This window comes from Bombina bombina, chromosome 3 (genome assembly GCF_027579735.1).
Source record: "Bombina bombina isolate aBomBom1 chromosome 3, aBomBom1.pri, whole genome shotgun sequence".
Lineage (NCBI taxonomy): Eukaryota > Metazoa > Chordata > Amphibia > Anura > Bombinatoridae > Bombina > Bombina bombina.
In genome coordinates this window covers 311172565-311197114 of record NC_069501.1, presented here as the reverse complement: position 1 = coordinate 311197114, position 24550 = coordinate 311172565, and the positions used below count along the sequence as shown (strand labels likewise).

The 24550-nt window shown below is 39.9% G+C and overlaps 1 protein-coding gene across 1 annotated transcript in view; it reads left to right on the top strand.

Moving 5' to 3' along the window:
• Positions 1-24550, top strand: part of PCYT1B (phosphate cytidylyltransferase 1B, choline) — a 408274-nt gene that overhangs the window by 330649 nt on the left and 53075 nt on the right. The window contains exon 5 of the mRNA XM_053704615.1: positions 16782-16860. Within this exon, the coding sequence (XP_053560590.1) occupies positions 16782-16860 (79 nt within the window). The remainder of the gene's footprint in view (positions 1-16781; positions 16861-24550) is intronic.

Genomic DNA, 24550 nt, shown 5'->3' with positions numbered 1-24550 from the left:
ATAGTTTAATGGTGCAGTAAAATACAATATAAAATGTCACAAATGTGACCGTAACAATGGATAAACAAGCAACTAGTTCTCAGATCTCTGTCTGTTTCCTCAGGCTTCTATCCAAAAACTGAGAGCTCTGGCTTATAAATGCTAAATGACCACTCTATGGCCTAGATTTAGAGTTCGGCGGTAAAAGGGCTGTTAACGCTCCGCAGGTTTTTTTCTGGCCGCACCATAAATTTAACTCTGGTATCGAGAGTTCAAACAAATGCTGCGTTAGGCTCCAAAAAAGGAGCGTAGAGCATTTTTACCGCAAATGCAACTCTCGATACCAGAGCTGCTTACGGACGCGGCCGGCATCAAAAACGTGCTCGTGCACGATTCTCCCATAGGAAACAATGGGGCTGTTTGAGCTGAAAAAAAACCTAACACCTGCAAAAAAGCAGCGTTCAGCTCCTAACGCAGCCCCATTGTTTCCTATGGGGAAACACTTCCTACGTCTGCACCTAACACTCTAACATGTACCCCGAGTCTAAACACCCCTAGCCTTACACTTATTAACCCCTAATCTGCCACCCACGCTATCGCTGACCCCTGCATTACACTTTTAACCCCTAATCTGCCGCTCCGTAAAACGCCGCCACCTACGTTATCCCTATGTACCCCTAATCTGCTGCCCTAACATCGCCGACCCCTATGTTATATTTATTAACCCCTAATCTGCCCCCCACAACGTCGCCGACACCTACCTACACTTATTAACCCCTAATCTGCCGAGCGGACCTGAGCGCTACTATAATAAAGTTATTAACCCCTAATCCGCCTCACTAACCCTATCATAAATAGTATTAACCCCTAATCTGCCCTCCCTAACATCGCCGACACCTAACTTCAATTATTAACCCCTAATCTGACGACCGGAGCTCACCGCTATTCTAATAAATGGATTAACCCCTAAAGCTAAGTCTAACCCTAACACTAACACCCCCCTAAGTTAAATATAATTTTTATCTAACGAAATAAATTAACTCTTATTAAATAACTTATTCCTATTTAAAGCTAAATACTTACCTGTAAAATAAATCCTAATATAGCTACAATATAAATTATAATTATATTATAGCTATTTTAGGATTAATATTTATTTTACAGGCAACTTTGTAATTATTTTAACCAGGTACAATAGCTATTAAATAGTTAAGAACTATTTAATAGTTACCTAGTTAAAATAATAACAAATTTACCTGTAAAATAAATCCTAACCTAAGATATAATTAAACCTAACACTACCCTATCAATAAAATAATTAAATAAACTACCTACAATTACCTACAATTAACCTAACACTACACTATCAATAAATTAATTAAACACAATTGCTACAAATAAATACAATTAAATAAACTAGCTAAAGTACAAAAAGTAAAAAAGAACTAAGTTACAGAAAATAAAAAAATATTTACAAACATAAGAAAAATATTACAACAATTTTAAACTAATTACACCTACTCTAAGCCCCCTAATAAAATAACAAAGCCCCCCAAAATAAAAAATTCCCTACCCTATTCTAAATTAAAAAGGTTACAAGCTCTTTTACCTTACCAGCCCTGAACAGGGCCCTTTGCGGGGCATGCCCCAAGAATTTCAGCTCTTTTGCCTGTAAAAGAATAAATACAATACCCCCCCCCCCCAACATTACAACCCACCACCCACATACCCCTAATCTAACCCAAACCCCCCTTAAATAAACCTAACACTAAGCCCCTGAAGATCTTCCTACCTTGTCTTCACCATCCAGGTATCACCGATCCGTCCTGGCTCCAAGATCTTCATCCAACCCAAGCGGGGGTTGGCGATCCATAATCCGGTCCAGAAGAGGCTCCAAAGTCTTCCTCCTATCCGGCAAGAAGAGGACATCCGGACCGGCAAACATCTTCTCCAAGCGGCATCTTCGATCTTCTTCCATCCGGTGCGGAGCGGGTCCATCTTGAAGCAGGCGACGCGGATCCATCCTCTTCTTCCGATGTCTCCCGACTAATGACGGTTCCTTTAAGGGACGTCATCCAAGATGGCGTCCCTCGAATTCCGATTGGCTGATAGGATTCTATCAGCCAATCGGAATTAAGGTAGGAATTTTCTGATTGGCTGATGGAATCAGCCAATCAGAATCAAGTTCAATCCGATTGGCCGATCCCATCAGCCAATCAGATTGAGCTCGCATTCTATTGGCTGATCGGAACAGCCAATAGAATGCGAGCTCAATCTGATTGGCTGATTGGATCAGCCAATCGGATTGAACTTGATTCTGATTGGCTGATTCCATCAGCCAATCAGAAAATTCCTACCTTAATTCCGATTGGCTGATAGAATCCTATCAGCCAATCGGAATTCGAGGGACGCCATCTTGGATGACGTCCCTTAAAGGAACCGTCATTAGTCGGGAGACATCGGAAGAAGAGGATGGATCCGCGTCGCCTGCTTCAAGATGGACCCGCTCCGCACCGGATGTAAGAAGATCGAAGATGCCGCTTGGAGAAGATGTTTGCCGGTCCGGATGTCCTCTTCTTGCCGGATAGGAGGAAGACTTTGGAGCCTCTTCTGGACCGGATTATGGATCGCCAACCCCCGCTTGGGTTGGATGAAGATCTTGGAGCCAGGACGGATCGGTGATACCTGGATGGTGAAGACAAGGTAGGAAGATCTTCAGGGGCTTAGTGTTAGGTTTATTTAAGGGGGGTTTGGGTTAGATTAGGGGTATGTGGGTGGTGGGTTGTAATGTTGGGGGGGGGGGGTATTGTATTTATTCTTTTACAGGCAAAAGAGCTGAAATTCTTGGGGCATGCCCCACAAAGGGCCCTGTTCAGGGCTGGTAAGGTAAAAGAGCTTGTAACTTTTTTAATTTAGAATAGGGTAGGGAATTTTTTATTTTGGGGGGCTTTGTTATTTTATTAGGGGGCTTAGAGTAGGTGTAATTAGTTTAAAATTGTTGTAATATTTTTCTTATGTTTGTAAATATTTTTTTATTTTCTGTAACTTAGTTCTTTTTTATTTTTTGTACTTTAGCTAGTTTATTTAATTGTATTTATTTGTAGCAATTGTGTTTAATTTATTTATTGATAGTGTAGTGTTAGGTTAATTGTAGGTAATTGTAGGTAGTTTATTTAATTATTTTATTGATAGGGTAGTGTTAGGTTTAATTATAACTTAGGTTAGGATTTTTTTTACAGGTAAATTTGTTATTATTTTAACTAGGTAACTATTAAATAGTTCTTAACTATTTAATAGCTATTGTACCTGGTTAAAATAATTACAAAGTTGCCTGTAAAATAAATATTAATCCTAAAATAGCTATAATATAATTATAATTTATATTGTAGCTATATTAGGATTTATTTTACAGGTAAGTATTTAGCTTTAAATAGGAATAATTTATTTAATAAGAGTTAATTAATTTCGTTAGATAAAAATTATATTTAACTTAGGGGGGTGTTAGTGTTAGGGTTAGACTTAGCTTTAGGGGTTAATCCATTTATTAGAATAGCGGTGAGCTCCGATCGGAAGTTTAGGGGTTAATAATTGAAGGTAGGTGTCGGCGATGTTAGGGAGGGCAGATTAGGGGTTAATACTATTTATGATCGGGTTAGTGAGGCGGATTAGGGGTTAATAACTTTATTATAGTAGCGCTCAGGTCCGCTCGGCAGATTAGGGGTTAATAAGTGTAGGCAGGTGTCGGCGACGTTGTGGGGGGCAGGTTAGGGGTGAATAAATATAATACAGGGGTCGGCGGGGTTAGGGGCAGCAGATTAGGGGTACATAAGTATAACGTAGGTGGCGGTCGGCAGATTAGGGGTTAAAAATTTTAATCGAGTGGCGGCGGTGTGGGGGGAGCTCGGTTTAGGGGTGTATAGGTAGTTTATGGGTGTTAGTGTACTTTAGGGTACAGTAGTTAAGAGCTTTATAAACCGGCGTTAGCCAGAAAGCTCTTAACTCCTGCTATTTTCAGGCGGCTGGAATCTTGTCGTTAGAGCTCTAACGCTCACTGCAGAAACGACTCTAAATACCAGCGTTAGAAAGATCCCATTGAAAAGATAGGCTACGCAAATGGCGTAGGGGGATCTGCGGTATGGAAAAGTCGCGGCTGAAAAGTGAGCGTTAGACCCTTTAATCACTGACTCCAAATACCAGCGGGCGCCCAAAACCAGCGTTAGGAGCCTCTAACGCTGGTTTTGACGGCTACCGCCGAACTCTAAATCTAGGCCGTAAATTGCACAGGAATAAATCGTTTTAAATATGCAGAGCATAAATTTAAGTACACTGAATGTGCAAAAACACATACGGCTAGATTACAAGTTTTGCGTTAGAGCCTGACAGTACAGTGCTAACGAGCAGTTTTCCCTCACCGCTCACTTACCTACAGCGCTGGTATTACGGGTTTTTATAAACCCGGCGTTATTAGGCAAGAAGTGAGCGTTGAGCAAAATTTTGCTCCAAATCTCACTCCAATACCAGTGCTGCTTAAGTCAGCAGTGAGCTGGTGTAACGTGCTCGTGCACGATTTCCCCATAGGGATCAACGGGGAGAGCCGGCTGAAAAAAGGCTAACACCTGCAGAAAAGCAGCATATAACTCACTAACGCAGCCCCATTGATTCCTATGGGGAAATAAAATGTATGTCTACACCTAACACCCTAACATGAACCCTGAGTCTAAACACCCCTAATCTTACACTTATTAACCCCTAATCTGCCGCCTCCGACACCGCCGCCACCTACATTATACTTATGAACCCCTAATCTGCTGCCCCCAACATCGCCGAACCCTACATTTTATTTATTAACCCCTACTCTGCCGCCCCCAATGTAACCGCCACCTACCTACAATTATTAACCCCTAATCTGCCGCCCCCAACGTCGCCACCACTATAATAAACATATTAACCCCTAAACTGCTGCACTTCCACCTTGCAAACATTAGTTAAATATTATTAACCCCTAATCTGCTGGCCCTAACATCACCACCACCTACCTACATTTATTAACCCCTAATCTGCCGCCCCCCCCACGTCGCTGCCACTATATTAAAGTTATTAACCCCTAAACCTAAGTCTAACCCTAAACCTAACACCCCATAACTTAAATATAATTAAAAGAAATCGAAATAAATATTCCTATCATTGACTAAATTATTCCTATTTAAAACTAAATACTTACCTATAAAATAAACCCTAAGCTAGCTACAATATAACTAATAGTTACATTGTAGCTAGCTTAGGGTTTATTTTTATGTTACAGGCAAATTTGTATTTATTTTAACTAGGTAGAATAGTTATTAAATAGTTATTAACTATTTAATAACTGCCTAGCTAAAATAAATACAATACTCTCTCTGTGCAAAGAAAATCACAAAGACAAGGGCGCCTCCTCGTGTGATATAGTTTGGACAAATGTAAAAAAAGGTGAATACAGATTTTATACTCACAAGTAAAGCAGCACTCTGTTGTGCTTATAGAGGCAGACTGGGAGTTCACAGTGTCCCAGTTCACTGACCAAGGCAGTGCAACAAATCACTCCAGGGTAGATTTCAATCAAGCTCAGGCTCTCAGCAAAGAGTTAAAATACCATAGTTTAATGGTGCAGTAAAATACAATATAAAATGTCACAAATGTGACCGTAACAATGGATAAACAAGCAACTAGTTCTCAGATCTCTGTCTGTTTCCTCAGGCTTCTATCCAAAAACTGAGAGCTCTGGCTTATAAATGCTAAATGACCACTCTATGGCCTAGATTTAGAGTTCGGCGGTAAAAGGGCTGTTAACGCTCCGCGGGTTTTTTTCTGGCCGCACCATAAATTTAACTCTGGTATCGAGAGTTCAAACAAATGCTGCGTTAGGCTCCAAAAAAGGAGCGTAGAGCATTTTTACCGCAAATGCAACTCTCGATACCAGAGCTGCTTACGGACGCGGCCGGCATCAAAAACGTGCTCGTGCACGATTCTCCCATAGGAAACAATGGGGCTGTTTGAGCTGAAAAAAAACCTAACACCTGCAAAAAAGCAGCGTTCAGCTCCTAACGCAGCCCCATTGTTTCCTATGGGGAAACACTTCCTACGTCTGCACCTAACACTCTAACATGTACCCCGAGTCTAAACACCCCTAGCCTTACACTTATTAACCCCTAATCTGCCGCCCACGCTATCGCTGACCCCTGCATTACACTTTTAACCCCTAATCTGCCGCTCCGTAAAACGCCGCCACCTACGTTATCCCTATGTACCCCTAATCTGCTGCCCTAACATCGCCGACCCCTATGTTATATTTATTAACCCCTAATCTGCCCCCCACAACGTCGCCGACACCTACCTACACTTATTAACCCCTAATCTGCCGAGCGGACCTGAGCGCTACTATAATAAAGTTATTAACCCCTAATCCGCCTCACTAACCCTATCATAAATAGTATTAACCCCTAATCTGCCCTCCCTAACATCGCCGACACCTAACTTCAATTATTAACCCCTAATCTGACGACCGGAGCTCACCGCTATTCTAATAAATGGATTAACCCCTAAAGCTAAGTCTAACCCTAACACTAACACCCCCCTAAGTTAAATATAATTTTTATCTAACGAAATAAATTAACTCTTATTAAATAACTTATTCCTATTTAAAGCTAAATACTTACCTGTAAAATAAATCCTAATATAGCTACAATATAAATTATAATTATATTATAGCTATTTTAGGATTAATATTTATTTTACAGGCAACTTTGTAATTATTTTAACCAGGTACAATAGCTATTAAATAGTTAAGAACTATTTAATAGTTACCTAGTTAAAATAATAACAAATTTACCTGTAAAATAAATCCTAACCTAAGATATAATTAAACCTAACACTACCCTATCAATAAAATAATTAAATAAACTACCTACAATTACCTACAATTAACCTAACACTACACTATCAATTCTGATCGGAACAGCCAATAGAATGCGAGCTCAATCTGATTGGCTGATTGGATCAGCCAATCGGATTGAACTTGATTCTGATTGGCTGATTCCATCAGCCAATCAGAAAATTCCTACCTTAATTCCGATTGGCTGATAGAATCCTATCAGCCAATCGGAATTCGAGGGACGCCATCTTGGATGACGTCCCTTAAAGGAACCGTCATTAGTCGGGAGACATCGGAAGAAGAGGATGGATCCGCGTCGCCTGCTTCAAGATGGACCCGCTCCGCACCGGATGGAAGAAGATCGAAGATGCCGCTTGGAGAAGATGTTTGCCGGTCCGGATGTCCTCTTCTTGCCGGATAGGAGGAAGACTTTGGAGCACCGGATTATGGATCGCCAACCCCCGCTTGGGTTGGATGAAGATCTTGGAGCCAGGACGGATCGGTGATACCTGGATGGTGAAGACAAGGTAGGAAGATCTTCAGGGGCTTAGTGTTAGGTTTATTTAAGGGGGGTTTGGGTTAGATTAGGGGTATGTGGGTGGTGGGTTGTAATGTTGGGGGGGGGGGTATTGTATTTATTCTTTTACAGGCAAAAGAGCTGAAATTCTTGGGGCATGCCCCGCAAAGGGCCCTGTTCAGGGCTGGTAAGGTAAAAGAGCTTGTAACCTTTTTAATTTAGAATAGGGTAGGGAATTTTTTATTTTGGGGGGCTTTGTTATTTTATTAGGGGGCTTAGAGTAGGTGTAATTAGTTTAAAATTGTTGTAATATTTTTCTTATGTTTGTAAATATTTTTTTATTTTCTGTAACTTAGTTCTTTTTTATTTTTTGTACTTTAGCTAGTTTATTTAATTGTATTTATTTGTAGCAATTGTGTTTAATTAATTTATTGATAGTGTAGTGTTAGGTTAATTGTAGGTAATTGTAGGTAGTTTATTTAATTATTTTATTGATAGGGTAGTGTTAGGTTTAATTATAACTTAGGTTAGGATTTATTTTACAGGTAAATTTGTTATTATTTTAACTAGGTAACTATTAAATAGTTCTTAACTATTTAATAGCTATTGTACCTGGTTAAAATAATTACAAAGTTGCCTGTAAAATAAATATTAATCCTAAAATAGCTATAATATAATTATAATTTATATTGTAGCTATATTAGGATTTATTTTACAGGTAAGTATTTAGCTTTAAATAGGAATAAGTTATTTAATAAGAGTTAATTTATTTCGTTAGATAAAAATTATATTTAACTTAGGGGGGTGTTAGTGTTAGGGTTAGACTTAGCTTTAGGGGTTAATCCATTTATTAGAATAGCGGTGAGCTCCGGTCGTCAGATTAGGGGTTAATAATTGAAGTTAGGTGTCGGCGATGTTAGGGAGGGCAGATTAGGGGTTAATACTATTTATTATAGGGTTAGTGAGGCGGATTAGGGGTTAATAACTTTATTATAGTAGCGCTCAGGTCCGCTCGGCAGATTAGGGGTTAATAAGTGTAGGCAGGTGTCGGCGACGTTGAGGGGGGCAGATTAGGGGTTAATAAATATAATATAGGGGTCGGCGGTGTTAGGGGCAGCAGATTAGGGGTACATAGGGATAACGTAGGTGGCGGCGATTTGCGGTCGGAAGATTAGGGGTTAATTATTGTAAGTAGCTGGCGGCGACGTTGTGGGGGGCAGGTTAGGGGTTACTAAATATAATATAGGGGTCGGCGGGGTTAGGGGCAGCAGATTAGGGGTACATAAATATAACGTAGGTGGCGGTCGGCAGATTAGGGGTTAAAAATTTTAATCGAGTGGAGGCGGTGTGGGGGGACCTCGGTTTAGGGGTACATAGGTAGTTTATGGGTGTTAGTGTACTTTAGGGTACAGTAGTTAAGAGCTTTATAAACCGGCGTTAGCCAGAAAGCTCTTAACTCCTGCTATTTTCAGGCGGCTGGAATCTTGTCGTTAGAGCTCTAACGCTCACTGCAGAAACGACTCTAAATACCGGCGTTAGAAAGATCCCATTGAAAAGATAGGCTACGCAAATGGCGTAGGGGGATCTGCGGTATGGAAAAGTTGCGGCTGAAAAGTGAGCGTTAGACCCTTTAATCACTGACTCCAAATACCAGCGGGCGCCCAAAACCAGCGTTAGGAGCCTCTAACGCTGGTTTTGACGGCTACCGACGAACTCTAAATCTAGGCCTAAGAGTGAAACATAACCACACCTATTCAATGTCTTAGTATGTTGTCAGTTAGTCTAAATAAGTTAAAGTTTTATTAAAGCACCTATTGATGTTAACAGCCTTTGGTCAAATATGTATAAGCAAGATTTTCTATAGGAGAGAGCCCTTTATATTATGCAGGCCTTATTGAAACTATATATATATATATACATACACATATTTTAAGTCTAATGCACCTGGTGTTCCCAGGCAGTCTCTCATCCAGGTACTGACCAGGCCTGGCCCTGCTTAGCTTCCAAGATCAAACGGTATCAGGTACATACAGGGAAGTGTGGTAATATCTTAATCTAAGCGATATGAAATGTATGTATTAAGCAATAGATAAGTGTACTTAGTGAATATCTATTAACCTACTCTAATGTGTAAAAACGGGGTTGTAATACATTATGTTCAATATACAAAAATATGATGGTATAGAAATACAGTAGTAACAATATTGTTTAATGTGTTGGAGATAATGTTGAGGTGTATATTGTGAGTGCAGACTTAACTAAAATTATACAATAAAAATAAAAATGTTCAGTGAACAGTGTATATGTTTTCTAATGTGCAGCATATATATTCAGAAATCCATAATAGTATGGGTGTATTACATGTATTAAACCGGTATATCCTATGTTGGTATAACAAACCCATATCTTGAAGTGGTATATATAGATATACATACACATACATGAACACACATATACGTATATACATACACACACACATACATATATATATATACATATATATATATACACATATATACATATATATACATATATATACACATATACATATATACATATATACATACATATATATATACATACATATATATATATATATATATATATATATATACACACACATACACATATACATATATACACACATACATACACACACACACATATATATACATATACACATATATACACACACACACACATACACATCGCATGTGCCCTAAATGATTGTGTTATATACCAATCATGACTATAATGTGATCAACCTTATGTGATGTATGATACATACATGTGTGCTGTGATATATAAAAGTGAAGAAGAATAAATGTATGACTATAAAGTCAATATGTGTAGTATATAATATAAATTTGTACTGTGATATACAAAGAGGAGAAAAATAGCTATAAAGTCAATATATACACCTCTGATAATACCTGTGTAATATTAAATAGCTATAGTGTTGCATGGAAAAAAATGATGAACTGATAATCCACAGCAAGATGTACAAAAATATTATATTCAAAAAGCAGACATATCTATGTTCTCATTCAATCCTGTGGGAAAGAGAGTACCAAATTTATAGATCCAGTAGGTTTCCCTTTGACATAACTTTTTGAACCTATTAGTTCCTTGCTTGTATTGTATTCTCTCTAGAGGGGTTATGCAAAATTGACATTTAGTACCACAATGATGTTGAACATGGTGTCTTGATACACTATGTTTGAGTGAACCTTTCTCTATGTTTCTAAAGTGTTCTCCCCATCTGCTTCTGACTTTCCTTATGGTTCTACCTAGGTATTGCATCCCACATTTACAGGTTAATAGGTATATGACATAATTAGAGCTACAATCTAATCTATCCTTAAGTTCATATGTACATCCTGTGATAGAAGAAGTGACACTAGTTGCCCCATGCGTGACATATTTACACGTTGCATCTTTTAATTCTACATTTAAAAGCTCCTAATCTCACTCCAATACCAGTGCTGCTTAAGTCAGCGGTGAGCTGGTGTAACGTGCTTGTGCACGATTTCCCCATAGGGATCAACGGGGAGAGCCGGCTGAAAAAAGTCTAACACCTGCAAAAAAGCAGCATATAACTCACTAACGCAGCCCCATTGATTCCTATGGGGAAATAAAATGTATGTCTACACCTAACACCCTAACATGAACCCTGAGTCTAAACACCCCTAATCTTACACTTATTAACCCCTAATCTGCCTCCACCTACATTATACTTATGAACCACTAATCTGCTGCCCCCAACATCGCCGAACCCTACATTTTATTTATTAACCCCTACTCTGCCGCCCCTAATGTAACCTCCACCTACAATTATTAACCCCTAATCTGCCGCCCCAACGTCGCCACCACTATAATAAACATATTAACCCCTAAACTGCTGCACTTCCACCTCGCAAACATTAGTTAAATATTATTAACCCCTAATCTGCTGACCCTAACATCACCGCCACCTACCTACATTTATTAACCCCTAATCTGCCGCCCCCCCCAACGTCGCTGCCACTATATTAAAGTTATTAACCCCTAAACCTAAGTCTAACCCTAAACCTAACATCCCCTAACTTAAATATAATTAAAAGAAATCAAAATAAATATTCCTATCATTGACTAAATTATTCCTATTTAAAACTAAATACTTACCTATAAAATAAACCCTTAGCTAGCTACAATATAACTCATAGTTACATTGTAGCTATCTTAGGGTTTATTTTTATTTTACAGGCAAATTTGTATTTATTTTAACTAGGTAGAATAGTTACTAAATAGTTATTAACTATTTAATAACTACCTAGCTAAAATAAATACAAATTGACCTGTAAAATAAAACCTAACCTAAGTTACACTTACACCTAACACTACACTATAATTAAATTAATTCCCTAAATTAAATACAATTAAATACAATTAAATAAAATTAAATAAAATTAGCTAAAGTACCAAAAAAAACCAAACACTAAATTTCAGAAAATAATAAACAAATTACAAGATTTTTAAACTAATTACACCTAATCCCCAAAATAAAAAAGCCCTACCCTAGACTAAATTACAAATAGCCCTTAAAAGGGCCTTTTGCAGGGCATTGTCCCAAAGTAATCAGCTCTTTTACCTGTAAAAAAAATTACAAATCCCCCCAACATTAAAACCCAAAACCCACCCAATACCCCTTAAAAAAAACCTAACACTAACCCCTTGAAGATCACCTTACCGGGAGAAGTCTTCATCCAACTGGGCCGAAGTCCTCAACGAAGCCGGGAGAAGTCTTTATCCAAGCCGGCAGAAGTGGTCCTCCAGACGGGCAGAAGTCTTCATCCACACGGCATCTTCTATCTTCATTTATCCGGCGTGGAGCGGGTCCATCTTCAAGACATCCGACGCGGAGCATTCTCTTCATCCGACGGCTAACACTGAATGAAGGTTCCTTTAAATGACGTCATCCAAGATGGCATCCCTTCAATTCCGATTGGCTGATAGAATTCTAACAGCCAATCGGAATTAAGGTAGAAAAAATCCTATTGGCTGATGCAATCAGCCAATAGGATTGAGATGGCACTCTATTGGCTGATTAGAACAGCCAATAGAATGCCAGCTCAATCCTATTTTGCTGATTGGATCAGCCAATAGGATTGAAGTTCAATCCTATTGGCTGATACAATCAGACAATAGGATTTTTTCTACCTTAATTCCGATGGGCTGATAGAATTCTATCAGCCAATCGGAATTGAAGGGACGCCATCTTGGATGACGTCATTTAAAGGAACCTTCTTTCAGTGTTAGCCGCTGGATGAAGAGGATGCTCCGCGTCGGATGTCTTGAAGATGGACCCACTCCCCGCTGGATGGATGAAGATAGAAGATGACGTCTGGATGAAGACTTCTGCCTGTCTGGAGGACCACTTTGCCCGGCTTGGATGAAGTCTTCTCCCGGCTTCGTTGAGGACTTCGGCCCGGTTGGATGAAGACTTCTCCGGGTAAGGTGATCTTTAAGGGGTTAGTGTTAGGTTTTTTTAAGGGAGTATTGGGTGGGTTTTAGAGTAGGGTTGGTTGTGTGGGAGGTGGGTTTTAATGTTGGGGGGATTTGTAATTTTTTTTACAGGTAAAAGAGCTGATTACTTTGGGGCAATGCCCCGCAAAAGGCCCTTTTAAGGGCTATTTGTAATTTAGTGTAGGGTAGGGCTTTTTTATTTTGGGGGGCTTTTTTATTTTGTTAGGGGGATTAGATTAGGCGTAATTAGTTTAAAAATCTTGTAATTTGTTTATTATTTTCTGTAATTTAGTGGGTTTTTTTTTGGTATTTTAGCTAATTTTATTTAATTGTATTTAATTGTATTTAACTTAGGGAATTAATTTAATTATAGTGTAGTGTTAGGTGTAATTGTAACTTAGGTTAGGTTTTATTTTACAGGTACTTTTGTATTTATTTTAGCTAGGTAGTTATTAAATAGTTAATAACTATTTAGTAACTATTCTACCTAGTTAAAATAAATACAAACTTGCCTGTAAAATAAAAATAAACCCTAAGCTAGCTACAATGTAACTATTAGTTATATTGTAGCTAGCTTAGAGTTTATTTTATAGGTAAGTATTTAGTTTTAAATAGGAATAATTTAGTTAATGATAGGAATACTTATTTCAATTTCTTTTAATAATATTTAAGTTAGGGGGTGTTAGGGTTAGACTTAGATTGAGGGGTTAATTAGTTTAGTATAGTGGCGGCGACGTTGGGGGCGGCAGATTAGGGGTTAATAAATGTAGGTAGGTGTCGGCGATGTTAGGGACGGCAAATTAGGGGTTAATAATATTTAACTAATGTTTGCAAGACTGGAGTGTGGCGATATTTCCGGCGATGTCCGGTTCGGCAGATTGGGGTTAATGTTTTTTTAAAGTGTTTGCGATGCGGGAGGGCCTCGGTTTAGGCGAGCCTGTACCTTCAAAACTCATAATACCAGCGTAATACCAGTTAAAAAGCAGCGTTAGGACCTTTTAACACTGCTATTTAAGCCTAACGCACAACTCGTAATCTAGCCGATAGAAATGTGTATTTATAAGTACAAAATACAAAAAATAATTGATGCTTTATAGTAAACTAGTCTTAAAGCCCGTGTACACGGGCCATTTTTTGCAGTTCAGCGGTTCCACCCCTTGTTCTCTCTCTATCCCCCCTCTCTTTTGCTCTCTCCCCCCCTCTTCTGCTCTATCTCCCCCCCTCTCTCTATTTTGTTCTCTCTTTCCCCCTTCTCTTTTGCTCTCTCTTCCCTCTCTTTTGATCTCTCTCTCCCCCTCTCTTTTGCTCTCTCTCTCCCTCTCTTTTGTGCTCTCTCTCCCCCTCTTTTGCGCTCTCCCCCCTATCTTTTGCTCTCTTTCTCCCAATTCTCTTTTGCTCTCTCTCACCCCTTTCTTTTTTCTCTCCTCCCTCTGTTTTGCTGTCTCTCTCCCCCTCTTTTGCTCTCTCTCCCCTTTCTTTTGATCTGTCTCCTCCCCTCTCTTTTGCTCTCTCTAACCCCCCTCTTTCACTCTCTCTCTCCCCCCTTTTTTTTGCTCTCTCCCCCCTCTCTTTTGCTCTCTCTCTATCCCCCCTATTTTGCTCTCTCTCTCCCTCCTCTCTTTTGCTCTCTCTATCCCCTATCTTTTGCTCTCTCTCTCCCCCTCTCGTTTGCTCTTTCTATCCCCCCTATTTTGCTCTTTCTATCCCCCTCTTTTGTTCTCTCTATCCCCCCTCTTTTGCTCTCTCTCCCCCCTTTCTTTTGCTCTCTCCCCCTCTCTTTTACTGTCTCTCTCCCCCTCTTTTGCTCTCTCTATCCCCCCTCTTTATCTCTCTCATTTTTTTGCTTTCTTTCCCCCCTCTCTTTTGCTATTTTTCTCCCTCTCTTTTGCTGTCTCTCTCCCTCTTTTTTTGCTCTCTCCCCTCTCTCTTTTGCTCTCTCTATCTCCCCTGTTTTGCTCTCTCTATTCTCCATATTTTGCTCTCTTTCTCCCCCCTCTCTTTTGCTCTCTCCCCCCTCTCTTTTGCTCTCTCTCTCCCCCTCTCTTTTGCTCTCTCTATCCCCCATCTTTTGCTCTCTCTATCCCCCATCTTTTGCTCTCTCTCACCCCCTCTATTTTGCTCTCTCTCTCCCCCCTCTCTTTTGCTCTCTCTATCCCCCCTCTTTTTCTCTCCCCCCTTTCTTTTGCTCTCTCCCCCCTCTCTTTTGCTGTTTCTCTCCCCCTCTTTTGCTCTCTCTATCCAGCCTCTTTTGCTCTCTCTTTCCCCTTTCGTTTTCTCTCTTTCCCCCTCTTTTTTGCTCTTTCTCTCCCCCTCTCTTTTAATCTCTCTCTCCCCCCTTTTTTTTGCTCCCTCCCCTCTCTCTTTTGCTGTCTCTCTCCCTATCTTTTGCTCTCTCTATCCCCCCTCTTTTGCTCTCTTTCTCCCCCCTCTCTTTTGCTCTCTACCCCCCTCTTTTGCTCTCTCTATCCCCCATCTTTTGCTATCTCTCCCCTCTCTTTTGCTCTCTCTCCCCTCTTTTGCTCTCTCTATCCCCCCTCTTTTGCTTTCTATGCCCCCCTTTCTTTTGCTCTCTCCTCCCTCTCTTTTGCTGTCTTTCTCCCCCTCTTTTGCTCTCTCTATCCCCCCTATTTTGCTCTCTCTTTCCCCTTTCTTTTGCTCTCTTTCCCCCCTCTTTTTTGCTGTTTCTCTCCATCTCTTTTGCTCTCTCTCTTTCCCCCTCTCTTTTGCACTCTCTCTCTCCCCCTCTATTTTGCTCTCTCTCCCCCTATCTTCTCCCCCTCTCTTTCCCCCCTCTCTTTTGCGCTCTACCCCCTCTCTTTTGCTGTCTCTCTCCCCATTTCTCCCCCCTCTCTTTTTCTGTCTCTCTCCCTCTCTTTTGCTTTCTATATCTCCCCTCTTTTGCTCTCTCTCTCCCCTTTCTTTTGCTCTCTCTCTCCCCCTCTCTTATGCTGTCTCTCTCCCTCTCTTTTGCTCTCTCTATCCCCCCTCTTTTACTCTCTCTCTATCCCCCTCTTTTGAGCTCTTTCTTTCATAGCCACCTGGTCCCGCCCACGTCAAACCCGCCCACATCTTGCTCGGCCCCGCCCTGTCACGCCCACGCCACGCCCATCCCCATCCCCTGTTGTGCCCAGCCGGCCCCAGATGCCAGGAGGTTAGTCTGCTGAAGGCCAGGTGTGTTTGTCCTCGCACAGTCTCTACTGCGCATGACAGCTTCGGACAAACACACTTGTCCTTTTATATTATAGGATGGGCTGAACATAGGAGTTCCATGTTAGTATATGAAATTGTCTCTCAAATCCAAGTGTAATTATCTAAACATTTCTGCACTACAGATCTCACTATTTTTTCTCGAAACCTAAAAGGTGGTGAGGCTATGACAAAATATAAAAAAAACACATGGGTACAAAATAGAGGCGACTGTTAGATGTTACTGTATTGCAGAATGCAGAGCAATTATATTTGTTTTTGATGTAGGATTTCAATTTTAAAGTGCACCCCCCTTGCTCACTGCTAACTTTGTTCTACCCAACAAAGTTTCCATTTCCAGAAAGCTCTATTACTTTCTATAGTAGAAATTTCGCCATTTGAAGGATGTGCCCCATTTTTAAGAAAATTTCTGTGAGGGTCAGCATGAAAACAACATCAGAACCGGCAAACTTTAGATAATCGGGCCCCACATAAAAATATTTTGATTTTAGAATACCTACAGAGAATTCTGTATTCTTTAATAATAGGGTGTAACTTTGCTGTTGTGTCTAATAAAATTTAGATTATTGGATAGCAAATTAGGGTAATTTGTATAGTTATTTGGAAAAACAATTCTAAACAATGTGACTAACCTAAACATGTATGGTTGTTTCCACCTGCTTGTAGATAGATTTTGTGGCCCATGATGACATCCCATATTCTTCAGCTGGTTCTGATGATGTGTATAAACATATAAAAGAGGCAGGTAAGTATACAAAGTGTGCAGAGATGTTTTATTTTTCTATTTATGCTTTTTTTCCTAGAACATGTGATATGGGGCATATTCTAATATAGTCCAGCTAAACATGTGACTAGGACTGTAGGAATTTAGGGTAAAGTACATTTTGGGGATCAGTTGTATGGCATGATACCTTCTCACAAACCAGAGCTCAGGGTGAGTTAGGGGAAATAGGCCAGCATGATTAAACCTGGAACTGAATGAAGGCTGGCTGGCAAAAGTGAGGCTCGCTTTTAAAGAGCAAGTTCAGTGGAGGGTGCTACATCAGTAGCTGGTCATTCAGAATTATTTTATGTTAAAATACAACAAAGTCAGTTTTTTTCAAGGCACAGGAGTCAGGAACAAATTAGGATGATAATACAGAGCAACTGCAATTCCAAAGTCAGAATTCTAATCCATCCATCAAGCTTCCTGATTGGCACAGGGTGTTGTTTTGAAACACAATGTTTTCTTACATTCTAAAATGATGTTTGATTCTCCACAGATTTATGTGTTCAGCCACAGAAAATGTTAGTGCTACAAAATAAATACGTAGTGCATTAAGCATTGTTTCTATGATTATAAAACTGCTATGCTAAAACCTTCAGGTTAAATTTTCCATCTACAGATAACAACTAGAAATAATTACATGAAGTATATACTTTTTTTTATTTTATTTTTTAGAGTATTTACATATAAGAGATGAAACCCCTACTTAAGAAATGTGCAGATTTAATACAGAGAGACAAATTACTTTGATCCTCAAACCACCATAGACTTCACAAAGAGGGTTTCAGAACACATAATAAGCTACCTGGAGAGCTATTCCAAAAACGTTCAGGAGAGAGAAAGAAAACCTATTCACAATCCCAGTCTTACGCCTAGATTTAGAGTTCTGCGGCCAAAGGGGTGCGTTAGCTACGCATGCTTTTTTTCTGGCCGCACCTTTTAAATACCGCTGGTATTGAGAGTTCACAGAATGGCTGCGTTAGGCTCCAAAAAAGGAGCGTAGAGCATATTTAACGCAACTTCAACTCTCGATACAAGCGGTGCTTATGGACGCGGCCACCTTCAAAAACGTGCTCGTGCACGATTCCCCCATAGAAAACAATGGGGCTGTTTGAGCTGAAAAAAAACCTAACACCTGCAAAAAAGCTGCGTTCAGCTCCTAACGCAGCCCCATTGTTTGCTATGGGGAAACACTTCCTACGTCTGCACCTAACACCCTAACATGTACCCTGAGTCTAAACACCCCTAACCTTACACTTATTAACCCCTATTCTGCCGCCCCCGCTATCGCTGAACCCTGCATATTATAATTAACCCCTAATCTGCCGCTCCGTAAACCGTCGCTACTTACATTATCCCTATGTACCCCTAATCTGCTGCCCCTAACACCGCCGACCCCTATATTATATTTATTAACCCCTAATCTGCTCCCCACAACGTCGCCTCCACCTGCCTACACTTATTAACCCCTAATCTGCCGAGCGGACCGCACCGCTATTATAATAAAGTTATTAACCCCTAATCCGCCTCACTCCCGCCTCAATAACCCTATAATAAATAGTATTAACCCCTAATCTGCCCTCCCTAACATCGCCGACACCTAACTTCAAGTATTAACCCCTAATCTGCCGATCGGAGCTCACCGCTACTCTAATACATTTTTTAACCCCTAAAGCTAATTTTAACCCTAACCCTAACACCCCCCTAAGTTAAATATAATTTTATTCTAACAAAATAAATTAACTCTTATTAAATACATTATTCCTATTTAAATCTAAATACTTACCTGTAAAATAAACCCTAAAATAGCTACAATATAAATTATAATTATACTATAGCTATTTTAGGATTAATATTTATTTTACAGGCAACTTTGTATTTATTTTAACCAGGTACAATAGCTATTAAATAGTTAAGAACTATTTAATAGCTAAAATAGTTAAAATAATTACAAAATTACCTGTAAAATAAATCCTAACCTAAGTTACAATTAAACCTAACACTACACTATCAATAAATTAAATACAATATCTACAATTATCTACAATTAAACCTAACACTGCACTATCAATAAATTAATTAAATAAAATACCTACAATTATCTACAATTAAACCTAACACTGCACTATCAATACATTAATTAAATAAAATACCTACAATTATCTACAATTAAACCTAACACTACACTATCAATAAATTAATTAAATACAATATCTACAAATAAATACAATGAAATAAACTAACTAAAGTACAAAAAATAAAAAAGAACTAAGTTACAAAAATAAAAAAATATTTACAAACATTAGAAAAATATTACAACAATTTTAAACTAATTACACCTACTCTAAGCCCCCTAATAAAATAACAAAGACCCCCAAAATAAAAAAATGCCCTACCCTATTCTAAATTACAAAAGTTCAAAGCTCTTTTACCTTACCAGCCCTGAACAGGGCCCTTTGCGGGGCATGCCCCAAAGAATTCAGCTCTTTTGCCTGTAAAAAAAACCATACAATAACCCCCCCAATATTACAACCCACCACCCACATACCCCTAATCTAACCCAAACCCCCCTTAAATAAACCTAACATTAAGCCCCTGAAGATTTTCCTACCTTATCTTCACCATACCAGGTTCACCGATCGGTCCTCGGAAGTGTTGATCCAAGCCCAAGCGGGGGGCTGAAGAGTGACGTCCATCCTCGGGCTGAAGTCTGGATCCAAGCGGCGGCTGAAGAAATCCATCATCGGGCTGAAGTCGGAAGTCCATCATCGGGATGAAGTCTTCTATCAAGCCGTATCTTCAATCTTCTTTCTTCTGGAGCGGAGCCATCTTCTTCCAAGCCGACGCGGAACATCCTCTTCTAACGACGCCTACTCGCCGAATGACGGTTCCTTTAAATTACGTCATCCAAGATGGCGTCCCTCGAATTCCGATTGGCTGATAGGATTCTATCAGCCAATCGGAATTAAGGTAGGAATATTCTGATTGGCTGATGGAATCAGCCAATCAGAATCAAGTTCAATCCGATTGGCTGATCCAATCAGCCAATCAGATTGAGCTTGCATTCTATTGGCTGATCGGAACAGCCAATAGAATGCGAGCTCAATCTGATTGGCTGATTGGATCAGCCAATCGGATTGAACTTGATTCTTATCCGCTCCAGAAGAAAGAAGATTGAAGATGCGGCTTGATAGAAGACTTCATCCCAATGATGGACTTCCGACTTCAGCAAGATGATGGATTTCTTCAGCCGCCGCTTGGATCCAGACTTCAGCCCGAGGATGGACGTCACTCTTCAGCCCCCCGCTTGGGCTTGGATCGGTGAACCTGGTATGGTGAAGATAAGGTAGGAAGATCTTCAGGGGCTTAGTGTTAGGTTTATTTAAGGGGGGTTTGGGTTAGATTAGGGGTATGTGGGTGGTGGGTTGTAATATTGGGGGGGTTATTGTATGTTTTTTTTTTACAGGCAAAAGAGCTGAATTATTTGGGGCATGCCCCGCAAAGGGCCCTGTTCAGGGCTGGTAAGGTAAAAAAGCTTTGAACTTTTGTAATTTAGAATAGGGTAGGGCATTTTTTTTATTTTGGGGGGCTTTGTTATTTTATTAGGGGGCTTAGAGTAGGTGTAATTAGTTTAAAATTGTTGTAATATTTTTCTAATGTTTGTAAATATTTTTTTATTTTTTGTAACTTAGTTCTTTTTTATTTTTTGTACTTTAGTTAGTTTATTTCATTGTATTTATTTGTAGATATTGTATTTAATTAATTTATTGATAGTGTAGTGTTAGGTTTAATTGTAACTTAGGTTAGGATTTATTTTACAGGTAATTTTGTAATTATTTTAACTATTTTAGCTATTAAATAGTTCTTAACTATTTAATAGCTATTGTACCTGGTTAAAATAAATACAAAGTTGCCTGTAAAATAAATATTAATCCTAAAATAGCTATAATATAATTATAATTTATATTGTAGCTATATTAGGGTTTATTTTACAGGTAAGTATTTAGATTTAAATAGGAATAATTTATATAATAAGAGTTAATTTATTTTGTTAGAATAAAATTATATTTAATTTAGGGGGGTGTTAGGGTTAGGGTTAAAATTAGCTTTAGGGGTTAAAAAATTTATTAGAGTAGCGGTGAGCTCTGATCGGCATATTAGGGGTTAATACTTGAAGTTAGGTGTCGGCGATGTTAGGGAGGGCAGATTAGGGGTTAATACTATTTATTATAGGGTTATTGAGGCGGGAGTGAGGCGGATTAGGGGTTAATAACTTTATTATAATAGCGGTGCGGTCCGCTCGGCAGTTTAGGGGTTAATAAGTGTAGGTAGCTGGCGGCGACGTTTTGGGGGGCAGATTAGGGGTTAATAAATATAATATAGGGGTCGGCGGTGTTAGGGACAGCAGATTAGGGGTACATAGGGATAATGTAGTTGGCGGCAGTGTACGGAGCGGACGATTAGGGGTTAAAAAATATTTATAGAGTGGTGGCGATGTGGGGGGGCCTCGGTTTAGGGGTACATAGGTAGTTTATGGGTGTTAGTGTACTTTAGAGCACAGTAGTTAAGAGCTTTATAAACCGGCATTAGCCCAGAAAGCTCTTAACTACTGACTTTTTTCTGTGGCTGGAGTTTTGTTGTTAGAATTCTAACGCTCACTTCAGACACGACTCTAAATACCGGCGTTAGAAAGATCCCATTGAAAAGATAAGATACGCAATTGACGTAAGGGGATCTGCGGTATGGAAAAGTCGAGGCTGGAAAGTGAGCGTTAGACCCTTTCCTGACTGACTCCAAATACCAGAGGGCGGTAAAAACCAGCGTTAGGAGCCTCTAACGCTGGTTTTGACGCTACCGCCCAACTCTAAATCTAGGCCTTAGTGAATTGCTATAAGGATAACATTCAGCCACATTTTACAGACAAGAGAGAACAGCTACTTGATTACTGTCCCAAAACATATATGAAAAAAGGGGGCTTTTAGCAAAAAAACTTGGCCAAAGAATGTCCACTTACCTGCTCACATCAAGGAAAACCCCAAAGATGAGTTCTACTCTAATGCATTTGAATATGTGATGACTTATATTGTGCTCCCATATCTTGATTTTGTTTACAAACTCTATGGGGCCTATTTATCAAGCTCCTTACGGAGCTTGATGGCCCGTGTTTCTGGCGAGTCTGCAGGCTCGCCAGAAACAGCAGTTATGAAGCAGCGGTCACAAAGACCGCTGCTCCATAACCCTGTCCGTCTCCTCTGATGAGGTGGACAGGAATCACTGGAATTCAACCCGATCGAGTATGATTGGCCGCGAGTTTGCATTGGGTGGTGTTGCACCAGCAGCTCACAAGAGCTGCTGGTGCCATGCTGAATACGGAGAGCGTATTCAGCGATGTCTGTCGGACCTGATCTGCACTGTCAGATCAGGTCCGACAGAAATTTGTTAAATATGCCTCTATAGAACATCTCTAATAGTTGGCTTATTTAAATATCATCCAATTAAGCCTTGGATGATGGCTGCTGGGTAAAACTATCTACATATTGCAAAAAATTAAGCAATCCCAATGTTAATGAGCCGCATCAAGGACTTTTTCAGTCATATTTCGAAACCAAGTAAAATAAGAGGAATATGTGAAACCTCACTCAAAATGGGGCAATCCCCTCTTTTAACCCCTTAACGACACGAGTCGTATAGGGTACATCGCACACAACCTGGTCTTTAAAGACCACCAACGTACCCTGTACGACTTTGGGTATTAAAGCGGCTGGAAGCGATCCTGATCGCTTCCAGCCACTTTACGGTTATTGCAGTGATGCCTCGATATCGAGGCATCCTGCAATAACATTTTTCCCCATCCATTGCAGAGAAAGCCGCTCTGTGGCCCTCTCTGCACCAACATCGATGGCCGCAATCATTGGTGGGTGGGAGCTGACATGGGAGGCCGGTGGGCGCCAATCGATGAAAGACTGAAGACAGAGGGGGGTGGGATCGTCGGGAGCGCACACAGGAGCGCGAGCATACACGGGGGCGGCGGGCGGGCGCGTGCACGGGGAGGGAGCGGGTGGGAACCGCTACACTACAGAAAAACATTTGTTATAAGTGGCAGTAAGGGGGGATAAAATCCTTAATAAAAGTAAATCTAAGGGATCTGGGAGCGGGTGGGGGATTGGTCTGTGGGGCGGGGGGGGAGCTACACTACAGAAAAAAGGGGAAAAAAAATAAAAAATAAACATTTTTATTTGCAAACTGGGTACTGGCAGACAGCTGCCAGTACCCAAGATGGCTCCCAGTAAGGTAGAGGTGGAGGGTTAGAGAGCTGTTTGGGGGGGATCAGGGAGGTTGGGGGCTAAGGGGGGATCCTACACAGCTGCATATGTAAATATGCTATAAGTTTGTTTTAATTTTTTTTAAATATACCTTTTATTTTAGTACTGGCAGACTTTCTGCCAGTACTTAAGATGGCGGGGACAATTGTGGGATGGGGGAGGGAAGAGAGCTGTTTGGGAGGGATCATGGGGTGTGATGTGTCAGGTGGGAGGCTGGACTCTACGCTAAAGCTAAAATTAACCCTGCAAGCTCCCTACAAACTACCTAATTAACCCCTGCACTGCTGGGCATAATACATGTGTGGTGCGCAGCGGCATTTAGCGGCCATATAATTACCAAAAAGCAACGCCAAAGCCATGTATGTCTGCTATTTCTGAACAAAGGGGATCCCAGAGAAGCATTTACAATCATTTATGCCATACTTGCAAAATTTGTTTGTAAATAATTTCAGTGAGAAACCTAAAATTGTGAAAAAAATAAAATAAATTTCTTATCGCATTTAGCGGTGAAATGGTAGCATGAAATATACCAAGATGGGCCTAGATCAATTCTTGAGGTTGTCTACTATGCTATACTAAAGCTAAAATTAACCCTAGATGCTCCCTACATGCTCCCTAATTAACCCCTTCACTGCTGGGCATAATACACGTGTGATGCGCAGTGGCATTTAGCTGCCTTCAAATTACCAAAAAGCAACGCCAAAGTCATATATGTCTGCTATTTCTGAACAAAGGGGATCCCAGAGAAGCATTTACAACCATTTATGCCATAATTGCACAAGTTGTTTGTAAATAATTTCAGTGAGAAACCTAAAGTTTGGGAAAATATTTGGGAAAAAGTGAACATTTTTTTTTATTTGATCGCATTTGGTGGTGAAATGGTGGCATGAAATATACCAAAATGGGCCTAAATCAATACTTTGGGATGTCTTCTAAAAAAATATATATATATGTCAATGGATATTCAGAGATTCCTGAAAGATATGAGTGTTCCAATGTAACTATCGCTAATTTTGAAAAAAAATGGTTTGGAAATCGCAGTGCTACTTGCTACAAAGAACATTGGGTATTTCTAAAACCAGGACAAAATTTAGAAACTATTTAGCATGGGTGTTTTTTGGTGATTGTAGATGTGTAACAGATTGTGGGGGTCAAAGTTAGAAAAAGTGTGTTTTTTTCCATTTTTTCCTCATATTTTATCATTTTTTTAAAAGTAAATGATAAGATATGTTGAAAATAATGGTATGTTTAGAAAGTTCATTTAATGGCGAGAAAAACTGTATATAATATGTGTGGGTACAGTAAATGAGTAAGAGGAAAATTACAGCTAAACACAAACACCGCAG